Below are 19,908 nucleotides of genomic sequence, written 5' to 3'. Positions count from 1 at the left end.
AACCCTTATTGCTACTTTCCTCCATAAATTATGCAAGAGCTTGTAGCATAGTCAAAATATATTAATACTCGATATAGATTTGGATGTAATATATCTATCCTTTTTAAAATATAACTTTACATACTTACAAATTACATAAGAAATTTTTATATTATTCATTAGGTTTTATAATTCAAATTACTCAGCAAGTATTTAAAAGTAGTTGGTAAAGAAAAAACTTTTTAACTTTTTATATTATTCTAGTGTTTCCTTATTTAATATAATTGAATTTGCGTGTCATTGATTTTAGTTTTGTTTTCGAGCAAGAACATTTAAATTTTCCAATTGCTAGTCACTCTTTAAGTACCTTTCTGTTTCATTTCAGTCAATTTTTTCAAGCTGTATCACTTGAATAATAATACCTCGAGACTTTAGGAAAAATCGATCTACTAAGTGGCAATAGTTTTAATAAACAAAATAAAATAATGAGAGGTTAGAAGCAACAAGCACCAGTGGTCTAGTGGTAGAATAGTACCCTGCCACGGTACAGACCCGGGTTCGATTCCCGGCTGGTGCATCCCTTTGGGTTAGCTGTGATGATATATTATCTGCGCTCTATGCGGTGATTTGGGTCTCCGCACTTGTCCTATGGACGAAAACTTGCGCATCTGAGCTTCCCCTTTTTTCCTTTTGTTTTTTCAAATTATTAGTTTACTAACTTTTATTAGGGGTTCTAATATTCCTCTAAGTAGTAAACTCAGCATACAACAACAAAGTTACATATGGGATTCAAACATACAAGTTAAGCACTTTTTAAGCTACATTTGTGGCTACACTAGAATCTTCCCATATATCACTAGAATTCGACTAGTTATATAAACGGAGGATATGACCCTTGATAGGAGGTTATAGCGGTCGAGGATTAAATTAGTAGGTTAGTAGGTAGTCGAGCGTTCAGCGTATGTTTGCTCAGCTCGATAGCATTACTGTTAGTATGGTATCTCTTTATTCTTAGGGGTCGTTTGGTTGGAATACGATTTATACTGGTATAAGTTATACTGGGAGTGTTGTTTATTCATTGTTTGGTATGTTGTATTAAGAATGACAATTGCATAATTTTTAAGAAGGTATAAGTTATACCAGTGCTAATTACCCACCTTCTATAAGGTATAAGTTATTCCAGTGTTAAAATTAACACCGGGATAACTTATACCTGGTTTGCTAACCAAACAGAGTATTAAGGTGATATTAAATTTTTATACCACTCTTATACCTTCTTATACCTCATATCAAACGACCCTTTACTTGCTTTCTTGGTTTTGGTCTTTTTGTTTTATCTAGTTGTTATTACTACCTGTTGCAATTACTTTTTTCATTCTTTCTCTAGTCAAGAGTCTATCGGCAACAACCTCTCTGCTCTTCCTAGGGTAAGGGTAGGATTGCGTATATTTTATCCCCCCTGACTCCATTCGTGGGAACTCACTGGATTATTATTGTTGTTGTATATAAATAGGAAAAAAAATATTTATACTCTATTTGCATAGTATCTTTCTTAACCGACAAAGCGAATTCAATTGAACCTCTTCAAACCATGTGGCTTCTCAGAGAAAGGAACAAGAAAAACCAAGCACATATGCTAATAAACAGAAATTAAAGTGTCTTTACAGCTCAATCGCCAATTAATATTATTAATTCAATAATCAGTCATCAACCAATATGCTCAAGGAAAGTCTAAATGTGAAACTAAAAATAGGAACAAGAATACAACCACATTCCATATTATACACCTTTTACATGCTCAGGGGCAGAGCTAATATGCAGTTTACGGGTTCGGCCGAACCTAGTAACTTTAGTCCAAACTTTGTATTTATCTTAGGAAATTCATTAAATATGTATAAATTATTAATTTACAACCGAGTAACATAAAAGTACAAGAATCCCGACCCATAGCTTCAAATCTTGGCTCCACCTCTGTCCGTACTATACCAACTTTTTACCTAGTTAGTCGTAAGGATTCCCGAAATTTTTGAGAAGTTCAGGGATGTCATAACCAAGCATGTCATCAACAGCTTGTATTAACTTAGGTTTCAACTTCTCAAACTTGTCAATGCTATAGCCACTCAAAACTTCTCTAAAATGTTCGACATTTGGAAAATCCCCGGCTGGCAAATGATGTTCTTTTTGAATCTGTTTGGAAGAAATGAGAACATTACGACATAGTACTCGATATAAAGTTCGTGTCAGGAGAGTTAGCGAAGGGGTACGAGAGACACACCTTTACAAATTCATCTTCCAAGTTATCGATAAGTCTTTTCTGTTTCTTCGCTTTGCCCATCATAGCAGGCATTTCCTTTTTCAGGTGACTTATGATATAAGCATGTATCTTGGCAGCTCTAGCACGTTTTACGAATTCATTTATCTGTATGCAACAAAACTTGTTCTTCATCCTTGTTTATAGTAAATCAGAAGCAGACTTTATGATCAAAAAAAAATTTAGGATCACACTCAGAGAATGTGAACTTACACGACGATCACAAGCTTTCTTTGGTATGTTTTTCAGGTCTGAAAGGAGATCATCTTGTTCCTTTTCAAAAAGTTCTTTCCCCACAGGTCCCGTGGGAGCTTCATTTATAGGTCTGTCATTAAATGATCTGTAAAAGCCAAAACATCCAAAGAGTTTATGCAAATTGCACAATTTCAAAGCGAAAAGAATTTTATTTGCCATCTAATAATAAGGGGAACCCTTGGAAAAACAGTAAACCTGTCTCCGTGTGACGTATAGGTCACGGGTTCGAGCCGTGAAATCAGCCACTGATGATTGCATCATGGTAGACTGCCTATATAACACACCCTTGGGATGCGGCCCTTCCCTGACACTGCAGGAGTGCACCGGGCTGCCCTTTTTTGTTTTCTGTCCAAAAATAAAACATTTTGGATGACTTTAAAATTATGCCTTCAAATAGAAAGAACTATGAAACGAACATGTATATTTAGATATTTGCGAACATTGTCCCTGCACTAAAGCAAGAGATAATGTATTTAGTGTATTGTTATTCTCACAATATCATTATGTTCTGCAGCTTAATTACATTTATTTTTCTATAATCCCTTCTAAATTAATTATGAACTAATTGAAAATAGCGAGATCATACCCTATGTAGACACGCGTAACTTCAGGGGTATTCAGAACTTTCCCTAAAGACCACATTAATGCTCCATAAACCCTCATTAGCTGCAATAACAGGGATCAATTAATAAAATAAATTTTAGCATAGTCTAGAAATAGGTCTCGAACATGAACGAAAGAAAATGTAATATGCCTTACTTGTTGAGTATCAACTTGGTCAGCCTTGTTCAAAACAACACGTATCTTATCATCATGACCTTGAAGAGATGCAATCACACGTTTGAACTCATCGCTAATATCAAGTTTGTGGGGATCAAACAATAGCAGAATGAGATCACACTTAGCAGCAAACCAGGATGTCACCCCCGTAAAGTCATAGCTCCTTTGCGTTCGTTGCTTTTCGCCTGATAAAACTCCCGGAGTATCCACAATTGTGATATTTTCTAACAGCTTTTTAAGGGAAAAATGATATCATTAGTTTCTATAAAATTTGTTTTCATTATGTGGTATGAGTAACAAAGAGTCCATTAACTTACAGGATGCGGCATTTGAGAACACTCAAACTTTGACAAAAATGATGTTCCAAAAGTTGTCAAACCACTAAATGGCATATCTGCTTGAACAGCAATTGTATTCCCCGGGACACTTCTTTCGTCAGGTCCGTTCTGTGTAATACACAGTTAAAGTGAATGAATGTCTAGCAAATGATTTGGCATACCAACACCATTAAACAAACCTACTTTCAAGAATAAATTCTCCTCTCCTATTGAACGTTCTCCATTAATCAGAGGCGGATCAGGGTTTTAAGTTTATGGGTTCTCACAGCGACTAAGTTAATATACAATAATAACTACATTCACAGTCGAATATTTTTAACTATTTAATGAATTTTTTAATGCATATACAGGGTTTGGGTAGAAGCTACTGGGTTTGCGTGAATCCATAGGTAGCTCAGATAGTTGAATATAGTAGTTTATATATGTTGATGAAAAGTAAACTGTTATAGAATCATAAAACGTCATCTAAAATTAGGGGACACTATTTCTGGGATTGCTTTTAACAAAAAGATTCAACTCCGGTAGAGTATCAGTTTTCTTCTACTCAGCACCATACCGAGAAGGATAATAAGTGAGTGAACACAATAGTCAGTAAAAATCAGATAGGTGAAAGTACCATGACGACGACAAATCTATCTGTTGTAGGCTCTGGTCCAATATGAGCACCTACAGACATAAAAGAATCATACATGTAAACGAAGACCCGTTAAATGCACAGACAAAAGCACATAAAAGCGAAAAAAAACTCTTATTTGCTAACCTGGATAACTGGTTCTGAGTAAATGCTTAATGAAGGTTGTTTTGCCGGTGGAATATTGACCCAAAAGCATCACCATTGGTTTGGCATCAAAATCACTATTTGCCTACCAAAATAGCATAATAAACAAGTTAATAATGTGTATTGCCATCATCATGATACAGATAAGAAAGAAAAAAAATTAAAGTTTTTTTTCTCATTTGTTTCAAATAAGCATAGCTAAACTGAAATGCTAACTAAACCTACCAATAAAGGAGAGACGAAATCACTGAAGTGATATGTAACTTCCAAAGGCTTTAGTTTCTTGACGTATAACTTCTTCAGTCCATCAATTATTGATGTGACATAGTTTGAAGAAACCTAAAGGGCAAACGAAAATGATCGAGCATCATCTCAGGAGCAAAAACAGGAATTAATATTGACCATACCAATGGAAAGCTATAACATAAGTCTACTTGTAAACTGTGAAACCTATACAGAATACAATAGTTTAGAAGTTTATCAATCATATTAAGACATTGCATAACAGAAGTCAGTCACGTAAATCGTAAATTGTGAAAATAGTGTGGAAAGGTACTCATAGGAAAGGATATCATATAGACAGGTAAATATGAAAACATGGCATTTGATGCAAAACAGACGGATTATTGGAACAAAGTTAATATTCGGAATCTACAACAGGCAAGCATTTGAAAAGTGCATTAGTTAAGCAAAAGAAAGCACAAGAATTGGGAGTTAATGCACACATACGGGACAAAATGAGAGAAGGTGCTTGAGATGGTTTCGTCACATCCTATGTCAGCCTCCAAAGACTCTCAAAGGTACTAAAAGAGGACGAATAAACCTAAAATCATGTGGAAGAAAGTTGTCTTAAAAGACTTACAATCTCTTGAAACTCATAGAGACTTAGTGCAAAATCGACACAATGGAAGAAAATTGTTCATATTGGCGGTACCAGTAAGTATGAAAGCTTAGTCGTGCTGTACATTTACATACGTTCTTTGAGAGTATTCTGGTTTTGTTAGTGATCTGTATGCCAGTAGAAATGTCGAGAATTTTAGTGTTAAGAACTTCTAGAATTGATATGGGTCTAAATAGAGCAACAAGTTTAGTGAGGATTCATATAGCTGACTCCACTACTTTGGTATTGAGGCGTAGTAGTAGCAGTTTTATATAAAAGAATAAAGACAATAACAACGCTCACCTTCTTTGCAGATTTTGATGACGAAAACCAATTAGCTCCTGAAGATAACATAAGACTTCCTGCTTCACAATTCAATTAGTTAGATACAAAGGCTCCATCCACTTCCCCTTCCCAATTTCCCAAGAACTTAAGCAAATAAAATGAAAGATCTTCTTGTATGTACCGAAGTAACATTACCATTGCGGTCAGGTGCCCATTTAGCCACACGCTTCTTCTTCTGCAAAACATTTTAAGTTAACAGTTAAGTTATGAATGGAACTCTCGACCTCAGGATAACTAAAAAGCTATGAGACCTAGGTGATTTCCTTCCATCTGTCCAAGTCTTGGCGAACACAGTTACCCGGTACATGTACTGGTGGGAGGTAACAAGTACCCCGCAGAATTAGTCGACGTGCGCACAAACTGGCCTTTGATACTATGGTTATAAAAAAGAAGCTACGAATGGGAAAAAGAAAAAAAGAAAGTGAAATCTAGCATACTTACAGCGAGAAGTCCATCCAGACCTTCCATTGTAGGTAGCTGCAAAGTTTCAAAGTCAACTGCATAAAATTTAAAGTGTTCTAATTACAAAATCATTATAAGAGAACAAATTCTGCATGCTAAAGAAAATCAATACAAGCCTGACAAAGAATCAACTAAGTTTCTAGAATAGCAGTCAAGTGACAATTATATCCGGTGTCCGGTACTAGCACTGGAGCTCGACTAAATCAGGATTCGTGCCGGGAAGTCCCACATTGGTGGGTAACGCACTCCCTAACAAAGGCCAAGACTCCAACCCAAGAGCTCTGGTTAAGGATGAAGAAGTAAGCACCACGGCCCTTGTTGGTGACAACTGAAATTACTAGCATACTGTTTTGATACCGACCTACTTACCTTCGGCATTTAAGGAATCACTTGTCACTGCATGGCCAGCTTGAGCCAAAGAGACCAACTACATAGTGAAATGCAAAGAATGATCTGCATTTTAGAGGGAAGAAAATTAACTATAAAGGTGAAATGAGAGCCCACTCAAAGAGCTATGTACCTGCATTGCAGTAATAAACTCTTTAAAACCGAGAAATCCTTGCCGCTTGGAATCTGCAATTGCCCACACCTTAGGAAAAACAGAGAAGTAAAACAATCTGTTGATGTTTAAACAGTAAAGAGATTCACAAAAACTGCAAGAATAGTAGAACACATAAAATATAGCTATTTGCCTTATCAAAAGAGCATAACTACTAAATGCATAAAAGGTACATTAATAGGGAAAGGTCTGCGTACATACTACCCTCCCCAGACCCCACTTGTGAGATTTCACTGGGTTGTTGTTGTTGTTATTGAACATTAATAGGGCGTTGGCATCTTACTCATAAATGAAGATCGTTAGAAGTCCAAATGCAACTCCTAGGCTGCACATCATCAAATGGCATTTAGCATGACGCACTGTAACACTCTCTCAAGTAACTAAAAAGTCGGTGTTGGTTTCATTTTAGGTGCAAGAAGAGGAGAGAAGGGCTCATTTTGCCATCCAATATTTCTTGAGCTAGTTGCTTTCTAACCCCACTTAGTTCTACTTATGACCAAACTTATCAAAATACTTATATTTCACCTCCATCCAAACCTTGATAAAGACCCTCCACCATCAGCCATCACGTTTGGGGATTCGAGTCGCCAAAGGAGCAAAAACAAAACTTGGGTAGTGGGGAGGTTGTTGGTATTATTTATAATGCAAAGTCAAAAATTTCTTTGTGAAAATCCATTTACAACCAATAGCCATGGGTCTTTTTATTTTTCAATCTATTTCCAAGTGGCTTCTTGCATGTGGCCTTAAAGCCAAGTGTTGAATGGTTTTGACAAGTGGTTATGCAAATCTACCATGTGTCTTCATGCATGGAAGACTAGGTACACTTGTTAATGTTGAAGCCAAATGAACTAATATATTTGGACAAGTGTTAAAAGGCTCTCCACACTTGTCATATATGCAACCTCCCTAATTGCCTATAAATAGGATGGTCATTAGCCATCATATTCACTCAATTCTTAACCAATAATTCATCTTGCTAATCATCACTTTCTTATTCCTACAACATTTTAATTTCTGTAACAACTACAGAAAAAACCTTCATCTTCTCTTCTTTCTGGGCAATGTGTTTGGAGGTGTTGTGGAACCTTGGGGAGCGACCGGTCTTAACGATTTGCACCTAGTCAGGCCGAAATCGCTTTCAAGGCAGTGGCTTGCCACGACACAATATTTTTGATAAGTTGTTCTTCTTTCCTTCTTGTTCTTAGTCAATATTATCTACTCATTTTCCTTACAGGGTTTTGGGGTGGGTTTAGCATATCAAACAAAAGAAAATAGTTCCAATATGGTTTCCAGCATTCAGCTACACAAAGGAAAATTCCATACTTGAATTGATTCACCGATAGAACTAAAGATGATAAATGAGCTATTGCCTTTAGGAAATGAACAGCTACAAGTACACTAGTTCAACAACTGGGCATCCAACATGAACAACAAATTGTTAAGGTCGTAAAAAACGAGTCAAGATGACAAATTATTGGACAATAAATAATCGTTTAGAACACAACTATAGAAACAAATAACCTAAAGGACACCTCAAGGCAGTGGCAGAGTCAGAATTTTGAATAAGGGGATTAAAAAAATACAAGAATGTCACACCTGAAATTTGAACCTATGACCTAAAGCAAATTTGAATCCCTTTTCCCACAAGAGTAGAATCTTCTTTTATGTAAAGGGGATTCAACAATTTATATACAAACAACAAGAATTCATTTTGCCCGGTTTGCAAAATATAATTTCCCGACAAAAGGATTCAATTGAATCCCCTTCTATCCACGCCCCTAACTTGGAGGAAACTCGTATGCTCGCACACACACAGGGGCGAAGCCACCTTTTACAAAGGAACTGACCAACCTTCACTGAAATATTACGAAAAATTACACTGTGTATATAAGTAAAATATTGATTTTAGATGTATAAAACATATATTGAACACCATTTGTCGGGAATTTTTTTTAGTTCTTTCAAGTTTGAACACCCTTGGAAATATTTCTGGCTTCGCCACTGCACACACACGTACAGCTCGACGCTGCAACAGACATGAGATAACCACCCTAGTCAGTGGCGGAGCCACCTTATAGCAAGGGATGTCAGTTGACATCACTTCGTGGGAAAAATACACTGTTGAGGTAGGTAATTTTTTTTGTTTATGTATATATACTAGTATATGTTTAATCCCCTTGATATTTTGACATCCGTTAATGAAAATCCCGGCTCCGCCACTGACCCTATTACAGAAAATCGGAAAGGAAAGAAAGTCGTGAAAATAAGAGTGGAAATGCACGAAAATTACTGAAATCTTTGGTATTCCATTTTTCCCAGCGAATTTTGGCATAAGATGGTAATATAAAGCAAAAAAGTGAAAGGATTCATCAATTTACCATGCTTCAATCTTAAAGTAGTTTGTCCACTCTATTGTAAGCAGAGGCGGAGCCAGGATTTGAATCTTATGGTTTCATAATTCTAATTTTAAGTTATTAGATTCTAAATTAATAATTTGTATATATTCAATAAATTTTTTAAGACAAGTGCAGGTTCAAAATGGGTTCGATCGAACTCGTAGATGACATGCTGGCTCTGCTCCTGATTGTATCATTTTATCCTGAAGCTAGCAGTGAATTTACCCCATTAACCGGGTTCAGAATTAGTTGTATTCTACTCATATATACAGAGGTATAAAAGTGCAACAATTACTATGAGTTGATTGAAAGAATTAAGCACACAAAAAAACCTGCTTGAGATGATCACGAGACAAGTTTGACATTGCAAGGAAATTGGTAGCATCCTTTCCAGTGAGACGTCCATCTCCATCTGTAATTAACCCAATTTTTTAGTCAATAACTAAATTGCATGCACATCTTTAAATATGAATGGGGTGTGTGTGTGAGAGAGAGAGAGAGAACAGACCCGAATCAGCAAAATTGAACCATTCTTGATATATCTTCTCGTGCTTTTTGGAGCATTGATTAATGGGAAAAGTATCAAACTCCATTCTTCAGAGTTCAGAGAAGCCTAGTTTATGTTGAAGGGGAAGATGTATTTAGTTTGTTGTCCAATTGTTGAAGGAGAAGTTCTTACATGTAAATAAGAATTACAAAATCGAGTTGTATATTAAAAAAAAAAAAGTATATAAAAGATAATTATAGGTATATTTTTTATAAATATTAATTAATATCAGGATAAACTTGATAACTTTATATATGAAGTAATTTCTTGATAAGTATAAATTGATAATTTCACGGTCTAATCACACTGATAACAACAACAACAATGACGATCCAGTAAAATCCCACTCAGTGGGGTCTGAGGAGGATAAAGTGTACACAGACCTTACCCCTACCCTGGAGGGGGTAGAGACTAGAGAGATCGTTTCCGGGATACCCTCGGCTCTGAGACAATAGATTTGTGACAAAAAAACACGAAAAAATAATATCAGCAACGTGAGAGACATCAAATAGATGGAAAAGCAGTACCACAAATATTATACAAAAGTCTGAAACACAACATAAATCGACTGCCCGACTACCCCTGATAATGTATATAAATTAATCACACTGATAATGTATATAAATTAAATTAAATTAAGTATGATTATACATAATTAATATAGTATCACAGTAGATAATTATATTTGGCTCATGAAAAAAATCAGGCTAGGGAAGTACATAAACACATATTTTTGCTAAAAATTTAAACTTTTAGATAAGATAATTATACAATTTAAATCAAATATGATTAAATAAATAAATAAATATTTTTTTTGGTGATAGAATGACTTAAAATAAGATCAATAGAAAGTGTTCGAACTATTTTTTCCTGAAAAATAGTTTGCATTTGAATGAATTACTATTTCATGAAGAAAATTTTCTAAACTACAATGCATTTGGCATTTCAAAAATTAACAAAACTCTCTTTGGTAAACCTATAAAAAAAAATCTGTTTTTAAAAAGAAAACATGGCTCAAGATCACAAAACATAAACGTACAAAACAAAGCATACACTATGGTTAGACGGATCGCGAATGAGCTATCTTTTGATTTTTAATCAGATGTCTCGGGTTAGCAACATGAGAATGAAGATTTTTTTTTTTGGTAGGATGTTTTCTCCTTAAATAGTCATATGTAGCGCTAATCTGAACCTGGTCCTATATGCAACAAGAATCTGAATTAGTCGAGCCTTATATACCGTTGCTATATATCTGTTCGTGCTTTCTATATCTTCTCTGTGCTTTCTCCTCGCCTGTTGTATATATATTTGTTGTGTAACGAGGAGAGGAAAAAGACACAGTTTATGGAAGAGACGAAGACTTTGATGGAAATTTTTTGTATCTTCAGAAGGGGCGAAGCTAGAAGGGCGAAAATAAAAAATAAAAAATAAAAAATAAAAAAAATCTGCATGGCTGAACTTACTGGAAGAGATGAAATGCAGAAGGCGAAAAGAAAGGAGAACAAAAGAAATAATTAAGCTAAGCATATAAAATAAAACAAAATAAGAAAAGAATAGAAAAGGGGAAACAGGAAAAGGAAATAAGATAAAATGTGATGAACTTTGGGATGTTTGTTTTATATATGTCCACTAAACCAATTAAAAATCCTTTAAGTGTTCAACTTTTTTATACTGTAACGAAATTTTTACATCATCCAGTCACTCAAAAATAATTACATGTAATTATTCATACCAAGTAGTATTTGTTGCTTAAAAAATAAAATAAGTTACCTATTAAAAAGGCTTAAATTACTCTAATAGTGTAAAAATCTATTACTCTTTAAGTGTAAATAAGTTAAATCGCTCTTAATATTTGCTCAAATTTGTTGGGAATACGGAGAAAAGCATGGCTAAAGAGTAGCTGCTCAACATTTCGTCACAACTTGCAACGATGGCGTACCAAAGATTTTATGCAAGTAGTGTCGGTCTATTGTGATAACGTGGTCGTTCTTTTGTACTGGTTTTATTTTTATTTAACTCAAATTGTATTAATCAAAAGTATATATGCAATGTCTGCTGCCACTTTGGTTGTCCTCTGCCTCTTGTATGTACATGGAGTACAATTTCTCTGCATATTCTGTGTTTTTCAAAGACACTTTGCTGGAAACGAATCATGTCCCTCTCCCTCCATATACTGTATATGAGCATAGCAAACACATAGCTAGTGATTGCAGCTTTTCCTGTCTTCTTTCTAGCCATCCTGCTTGCCCAAGTAAGCTCCTCTGACCATCCCTTTATGCTCCTGTTCATGCCCAGCCATAATAGTAATCTGGACCAAATTCTGCTAGTAATCATGTGGCACCTGTATTCCAATTCTACTTAGTCTATCCACAGTAGATAGTCTTTCATGTGCAGCTAACCATAGTGTGAATTTGAATCTGGGATGAATGTTTGTCTGCAAAATTATACTTTTCAATGGATTTTCTGATACTGGAGCAACAACAAAAGATAGGTCTGTTTAATTGAGAATTGTTCCTGCAGTTGTAGTATCTTCAGTCTATCACACAAGGATCCCCGCATAGGCTGCCTCTTCAGGTCTTTCTTTGTCTCAATGATGTTCCTGATTACCCGAGTTGCATTCTTAGGTGTAGGCATGTGTTCTAAATCCTGCTTCTTGATGTAGTAATTGCGGACCCATTTAATCCACAGGCAGTCCACGATTGTTTCATCACAGCAGCCTTGTTCCAAATGCATAAGTTGATGATATTCAAACCCCCTGCAGAAATAGGCCTACATATCTGTTCCCAAGCTATCAGAGCTTTCTTTGTGATAGTTGCTTCTCCTGTCCATAAGAAAGTTCTGCAAACTGCATCTATCATCTTCATGACTTTCTTAGGGAGTAAGAATATCTGGGCCCAGTATGTTTGAATGTCAAACAATACTGACTTTATCAGTTGAAGCCTGCCAGAATAAGATAGTAGCCTTGCAGACCAACACCTTACTCTATCTGTTATCTTCTCAATTAGGGGCCAACATTGCTGCAGAGTTAGTTTTTTGGATGATAGAGGCACTCCTAAGTATCTGAAAGGGAGAGTACCCTCTTCAAAACCCAATGTATTCAGGATAGCCTGCTTTTCATCTGCATCAACCCCTGCCATGTAAATAGAGCTTTTGTCCTTGTTTGCTTGATACAGAAGCTGCATAGAACTTCTGAAATACCCCTTGAAGCAACCTGATTGATTCAATGTCTGCCCTGCAGAACATGAGCAAATCATCTGCAAAACAAATGTGTATTATGCCCAGTTTCCTGCATCTAGGATGGAAATTGAAGTCTCCATTCTCTGCTAGTAGCATCATTTCCCTAATCAAATATTCCATAGCAATTACAAAGAGGTAAGGGGACATAGGGTCCCCTTGTCTGATGCCTCTTTGTCCTTGAAAGGGTTTGGTTAGGCCTCCATTTAGCACAAGAGAGTATGAAACAGTTGACACATTCCATGATCCATTCAATGAATCTGAATGGAAATCCAAGATCACTTAGCATTCTTCTCAGGAATCTCTAGTCTATAGTATCATATGCTTTCCTAAGATCCACTTTCATAACACACCTAGGAGACACCCCTTTTCTATTGTAGCCCTTGAATAGCTCATGACTGAATAAGATGTTGTCGATGATACTCCTTCCTTCTATAAATGCAGACTGTGAGTGGCTTACTATGTTCCCAATCACCTTCTTAATTCTCAATTGTAACATCTTTGCAATGATTTTGTACAAAGTGTTACAGCATGCAATAGGTCTACAGTCTTTGACCAGGGATGGTGAATTTACCTTAGGAATCAAAGTGATAGCTGTACAGTTCAACTTCTTCTGCAATTTTCCTGTCTCAAAAAAACTCTGTACTGCAGCATATATATCATTCTTCACTAAATCCCAGTTTCTTGTGAAGAATTCAATAGGGAACCCATCTATCCCTGGAGCTTTGTCTGTTGGCATATCTTTGATGGCAATGTCTATCTCTGCAGATGTCACTGGCCTTATCATCTGTAGTTGCTGCTCTCTATTTAACACTGGCTACTGGTTTAATTTCTTTTGTATCCCTTACAGATATGGTTACCAAAAGGATTCTTTTTTGTGTTGTCATTATTTATCCTAATGAAATCAGTCATGGGCTAGAAGTAAATTTAAATCATGTTAATACTCACAAAAGCCAGAAGTAACATGACATATATAACATATTTACTCAAATAGTTCCAGTGAAGTTGGCATCAGAACTACAACCCATCCTGATAAATTATTTAGCCAGCAATAAAAGAAAGAATATGATATAAGAAATGATACAAAAGTTGAATCAACAAATAGCTCTATGCGCGCTCGCTCGCCTTCTAAGAAGGGCAAGGACTTACGAACAGAACAACACAACGAAATGATGAAATGACGAAGAATGAACAGGAGGCACCGGAGGAAAAAGATTGATCTCATATATCCGCATCGTATGATATTTTTACAGTCTAACCATTGCACGAGTCAAAAAGTCCGGTTCTGATAGCCGATGATTCAAGAAATGCCAATGGTTTTGCCAAGCAACCAAAGAACCAGTGATAGTTCTAATCCAAATATGGTGTGAATAGAACTTCTATCCAACATAAATCCATAAATTGTTACACCTGCTCTGTTGTTCTCAAAATATTTCACTGCAATAAGTGTGACAAAATGAACTACAATTAGATGATCCTAGCCATTCAGTAATACAGAACTTAATAGTAGCAGGAGTAACTTATATAATTGTAAAGATTTTTACATTATGTGTTACAATAGGCCTATGTTGTGGCGGACTCTCCAAAATGCTGCCACACTTGTGTCGGATCTTCCAAAAATATACTACTTTTGGAGGATCCAACATGCACCTGGCGATATTTTCGGAGAATCCGAGCAACATTGCAGTAGGCAGAGGCAAACCCAGAATGTGAAGGTGGTGGGGACACATGAGCGGACTACTCAACCAGTGCCCTCATCTAACATTTGGTTTTAATAGATCCAAGTAAAATATATGACCATTTTCAACATATACATATGTATTCAGAATTTTTGCCGAAGTTGACAGGGTCAGTAACCCCTCTACTCCAAATATAGGTTCGCCTCTGCCAGTAGATATTTATTATATTTCTCAAGTTACGATTTTATACACGGTGAGTGCACAGAAGTTAAACGGATAATGATATTAACCAGCATACCTAGTGCCTGTCTTTTCTGGAATGAAATTGTGCTATAGGCATAAGCAGGAACAAATTTCGTATTGTCCAATTCATCTTCTTCATCTCCAACATCATCAGAATCAGATCCTTCTGAACATGCAGGAAAACTTTGGCCACAGGTCGCCCGAGAAATTGGAGTCTCACCTTCAATCGAATCGAATGAGTCTATTGTTGCACATACATGCCACTTGGCTGCAAGGCATGTCACAGATTGAGCCTTGTGAGTGATTTTGGTCGCGCTTCGCAACAGTATCATGAGACCAGCAAGAAGACTGACAGAGCAAAGCTGCATATAAGACTACGACATTAGTTACGAGTAACAGCAACTAAGGGCAGCCCGGTGCACTAAGCTCCCGCTATGTGCGAGTTTCAGGGAAGGGCCGGACCACAATGGTCTATCGTACGCAGCCTTACCCTGCATTTCTGCAAGAGGCTGTTTCCAGCTCGAACCAGTAACAGCAACAAAGAGATGATTAAAGATGAAGATCTGCTGAAATAGCTTGGGGAAATGAGTTAAAACTACTAAACTAGGGGTAGTTCCTCGGTCATCTAGGATAAAAATCATAATAGGTACGTTGTTGGTTTCATTTCATATTATAGTATAAAAGATTGGACTATTCCCTACCGAGACAACATAAACTCTTTAATGGATCCTCCTTTTTTTCAATTAGTAGATCGCCTTTTCTTAAGGTTTCATACTACTATTTGAGTGATACGTGAATTGCTCAGGAGAAGTTTTTCTAACCGGATTGAAATCGTGAGATAGTTCGGTTCTCTAGACCCATCTGCCGCCCTGAAGAAGGGGCACGGTGTTGAAATTGCTGAACCGAAGAAATGAGTTGGAAAGGAGTGGAAGGAAAGAATACAAGTGAAGCTAAGCACGGATTTTAAGAAAGAAAAAGAGGTTCTTAGACACATACCACAAGTACACTTAGAACGCTAAAAGAGCGTCGTCAGGGCAAACGTAAAGTTGAAAAATCGAAAAATTAACCTAATTAGTAATCGGCAGATGTATATATGTATAATCCATGTATAATATGTGTATAAGCATATATAATTAGTGTTTAATCTATGTATATCGGCTAGAAATAGTGACAGTGACTCTAATCGACTATTTGTATAAAGATTCCTTTAAAATTAAGGATCTATCATACGTGAATGATGTCATTCTTTTTAGAACAGATATAAAAGGAAAGTGTCATATAAAATGGAACAGAAGGAGTGATTGTTTTGGCAAATCTGTTCTGTTGCTAGAAATACTTGGACAGCGATATACATGTACTTGTGCTACATTCTCATTAGTTGAGTGTCACATTTATATCAATTGTGATCAATGATCTAGTTCAAATTATTTGTGTTGAATATACGAAGCAATGAAAAATCAAGAACGCGTATAAGGCATACCGCAAGTTCACCACTTTTATAGATATGAAGATCTGCAGTTGAGCGCGTAGTCATGAGAAGGGACGCGAATTGGCTTGCTGTAATGAACATCAACGCCCACAAAATGAACGCACGATACCTATGGCTAATGATCCTCAAATGCCTCCTGATTCTGAGATGCTCTCTCAACACTGATTCAACATCCGAATCTACATGAAAAACCTGAGCAAAATCTTGTAGCCGGAGAACTTGAAGGTAACATATCAACCGGAATAGGATACAGACTAAAAAGAACACGACGGTCCTGTAAAGCCAAGACGTGAGCTCAAGAATGCACGCGACAATGTCACTCGCGATGACATTGCCTAAGAAGGGGATTTGTGTACCACCTGAACTGTACCACCAAATCTTATACGCGCATTCAGCAGCAAAACATGGTAGGACAAATATGAATAGGATCTTCAGTGAACTCTGCATATTGAGAAGAAGAGTTACATTATTGTTAGATCTTGTTGAATCAAGGCATACCTATTGTCTGATCTAACAAATATGAAATGCAACTTAATTACTTCTGTTTCCCTAACAGATGGCTAACAGTTGCGGAGCCACATTCAACCAATCAGACACCCCTTCGCCAGAAAATTATACTGTATTATATTTACTACACGTTGACTCCCCTTAACTTTTCGGTGTATCTAGTTTTTTATATTTTGATGCCCCTCGATGAAAACTCTGGTTCGGCCACTGATGGCTAAGATCATTTTGATAACATCTGGAGAAGAAGAGACTCTGGATCTCAACTGTCCAAATCATAAAAGGAAGAAACCTTGGACATCAAAGTTGATCAATTCTCCATCCTTTCAACTTATATAGGAGTAATCAACAGTATTTTCTATTCTGAAATTTCTAATAAATTGACTCAATTCCAATAATAATGTTAATAAATGTTAAGTGTCAAAACTTTCAAGAATGCATTTAACTATTCAAATTTTAATCTTTGATTTGCCAATTTTTTCTACCAACAACAATAACAAATCCATTGTAATCCCCAGTAGCGTAGCCACATAGAGTGAAGGGTGGTCAGTTAAACACCCTTTACCAGAAAACTACACTGAGTATATAAAAAATAATACTATGAGTTTATGCATTCTGGTCAAAAATTATTTTTCGAACACCCTTTGTAAAATTTCTAGCTTCGCCACTGGTAATCCCATAAGTAGGGTATGGCGGAGTAATATATACGCAGACCTTACCTCCACCTTGTGAAGGTACAGAGATGTTTCTGATAGACCTTCGGCTCAAGAAACGATAAAAAGGAAGCAATAAACCATAGCAACAACAAGGTAATAAGATAACGGAAGCGAATGACACAACAACTAATAATAAAGATCTATGAATAAGAAAATACAAGAATAGTACTAACCGAAATTAAATAAGAACTTAAAATAAAAAAGAATGAATAAGAAGAGGAGAAGACGTACATTGAGCTGTTGTGTGTAGCATTTTCTAACAGTTTCACTCTCATCACAAAGCTTGTCAAGAAACAAGAACCTCCTCAGCCCATATTTCTTAACAAACCGAGAAAGACAAATAAAAGACAGAGCAGCAACACTACTGAGCGACAATTGAACAACATTGTCATAAGGTCTATTGTACGCAGCATCACAGTCGCTACAAGCTAGAGAGAAATGAGAAAGACAAGGCACAACTATAGCCAACAGAACAAAAACAAACCAAGATAGACAAGCTGAAAATGGATCAGATTGATCTACACACATCCATTTTAGCCATGTCCTAAAACTCCTCAATTCGTCGTATTCATTCGATACACTTCTCCCTAACTCCTTGTTCTTGTTTATCAGTAAAGTTTCATTTTTGTCACACATTGTTGTGTCTGACAGTAGAGACATTTGAGTTTACGCGTTCTGGATTCTTGAAAATACAGCGTTTGAACCAAAGTTAATGGATTCTGTCGAATCAGTAAGCAGAATTATACTGTGTTAACGGTGTGTGAGGAAGTAAGAGATGTTTCTACAAGGTTTTTTAAAGCCAAAAGGAGCAATGCAGTGGACAGTGAGGACTGAGAAGTATTACTTTTATAATGGAAAGTTAATAATGCATAATGGTTCAAGATTCTTTCAATCAATGACCAAACTTGGCGTATTGATTTTGTGTCTATATAATATTAACTAGATTAGTTATATTATAGTTTTTTTAAAAATAAAAAAAATGACACTACATAGCCGCTATAAAAATAATAGTCGGAAAAAAAAAATAATAGTCGAAATAATGTATAAAATTTTGTATATTTTTTGTATATATATCTATATTATATATGTTATATACAAGAATTATACAAATTTTATACACTTTTCGGCTACCAGATGTAAATAATTTCTGGCGCGGGCTAAAAGTGATAATAACCCTTAAAATATTGCTATGTAGTATATTTAATAGTAGTTCACTTTTTTTTTCTTTCTCATTCGGTATTTGGTGTTCGTTATTTGCATAAGGGATTTACTTTGTTTTCTTAAATTTTCTAAATTTTACGCAATTAACAATTCAGTAACGCACTTTATAGAATGATTAAAAACAATATTTTGTATTTAGTAGTAGTATATACATTAATTTATTTACTTTATTAAAAGTAAAGAATAATTACTCTTAGAGTCGTTTGGTTCAAGGACAAAATTATGTTGAAATTGTAATGCAGCAATTGTAATATTAAAAAAATAATTTAGCACTAGTATTTTGCTAGGTTCATTGAATTATATATATGATTTATAGTCCAAAATATGTGTTTAACTTCATTAAAGTTCGATATAAACATCAAGCATGAGTAAGTATTTAACGATGAATAGTAGCGAAATAAACCTACTTTTCTGGAAATTTTAATTTAAGAGTATTCAATGTTACTTTAGCAGAAAAACTGATGTATACACTTTGGAGCAATTAGCGTCAAAGAGGGAATTCTCTTGGGGTAAAATTATGCACACCGGTTATTTATATCAATCCAATAAACACATGACATCTATAATTATTCACATGCATTTTTATCGATAATCATGGGTAGTTTATACATAATCATAAATAAAATTTAATCTTGTTTGGTATATAATTAATTGACTACAAATATATAATTACTGGTGTTGGGAAAATAAGCTTTCCGAGAGATAAGACGGTAGTAGAATTTGACATTCTCTATATCTTCCAAAGAGAGTATTTAGGCCGTAGAAATAAGAGATCCAGGATCGATCTGCTTTGTAAAAATTCCTATCGATCAGTAATTGAAGTCCGACTAATAATTCAAGTCACGATCAAAAGAGATTCACTCTCGCAAAGAAAAATCATATAAATCTCCTAAATTAATTCTTACATTGAATTGTGAAAAAATAAAGTTGATTTTTTGGAATAGTAAAAATTATAAATAGTTATTGAGTAATATCTTTGATATTTGTTGTACTTAAGATATATTTAGATATTCTAGAGTCTTGGATAATTAAGAAAGATATTAGTAGAACATGATAGAATTGTCTGGATTATTTTTGTATCCAGAATCTTACCTAGACAAAGTATAAATAGGAGTGGCCTTAGGCATTTGTATTTGAAGCCAAAATCAAGAAAGTCTTCTTTCCTAAACACGTTCTCCTATCTAAATTCTCT

The 19,908-nt window shown here is 35.5% G+C and overlaps 2 protein-coding genes and 1 non-coding gene across 10 annotated transcripts; 1 reads left to right on the top strand and 2 right to left on the bottom strand.

Moving 5' to 3' along the window:
* Nucleotides 1-485: 485 nt before the first annotated feature.
* TRNAG-GCC (transfer RNA glycine (anticodon GCC)) lies at nt 486-556 on the top strand. The gene has a single exon. It is a non-coding gene; the product is annotated as a tRNA-Gly (tRNA).
* Nucleotides 557-1,635: 1,079 nt separating this feature from the next.
* On the bottom strand, nt 1,636-11,023 carry LOC104221409 (EH domain-containing protein 1-like). 8 transcript variants are annotated; one of them, XM_009772474.2, is made up of 18 exons: nt 10,870-11,023; nt 10,014-10,073; nt 9,592-9,696; nt 9,416-9,495; nt 6,649-6,717; nt 6,498-6,555; nt 6,108-6,163; nt 5,802-5,841; nt 5,625-5,683; nt 4,667-4,780; nt 4,424-4,526; nt 4,280-4,329; nt 3,643-3,771; nt 3,305-3,556; nt 3,132-3,211; nt 2,504-2,630; nt 2,255-2,398; nt 1,636-2,166 (listed from the first exon to the last, which is right to left on the bottom strand). In XM_009772474.2, exons 3-18 carry the CDS (start codon nt 9,674-9,676, stop codon nt 1,981-1,983), a joined length of 1,632 nt encoding a protein of 543 aa, XP_009770776.2. In that variant the 5' UTR covers nt 9,677-9,696; nt 10,014-10,073; nt 10,870-11,023; the 3' UTR covers nt 1,636-1,980. The 8 variants fall into 8 exon arrangements, with proteins under 8 accessions (XP_009770776.2, XP_070011650.1, XP_009770778.2 ...); XM_070155549.1 differs by having other exon boundaries at nt 10,019-10,073; XM_009772476.2 differs by lacking the exon at nt 10,014-10,073.
* Nucleotides 11,024-13,801: 2,778 nt separating this feature from the next.
* LOC104221410 (uncharacterized) lies at nt 13,802-18,396 on the bottom strand. The gene is made up of 4 exons (XM_009772481.2): nt 17,727-18,396; nt 16,267-16,716; nt 14,842-15,148; nt 13,802-14,301 (listed from the first exon to the last, which is right to left on the bottom strand). The coding sequence occupies exons 1-4, from the start codon at nt 18,153-18,155 to the stop codon at nt 14,165-14,167; spliced, it is 1,323 nt and encodes a 440-aa protein (XP_009770783.1). The 5' UTR covers nt 18,156-18,396; the 3' UTR covers nt 13,802-14,164.
* Nucleotides 18,397-19,908: the final 1,512 nt, after the last annotated feature.

This window comes from Nicotiana sylvestris, chromosome 8 (genome assembly GCF_000393655.2).
Source record: "Nicotiana sylvestris chromosome 8, ASM39365v2, whole genome shotgun sequence".
Lineage (NCBI taxonomy): Eukaryota > Viridiplantae > Streptophyta > Magnoliopsida > Solanales > Solanaceae > Nicotiana > Nicotiana sylvestris.
Note: the sequence above shows the minus strand (reverse complement) of the source record. Positions and strands in the feature narration are given on the sequence as shown.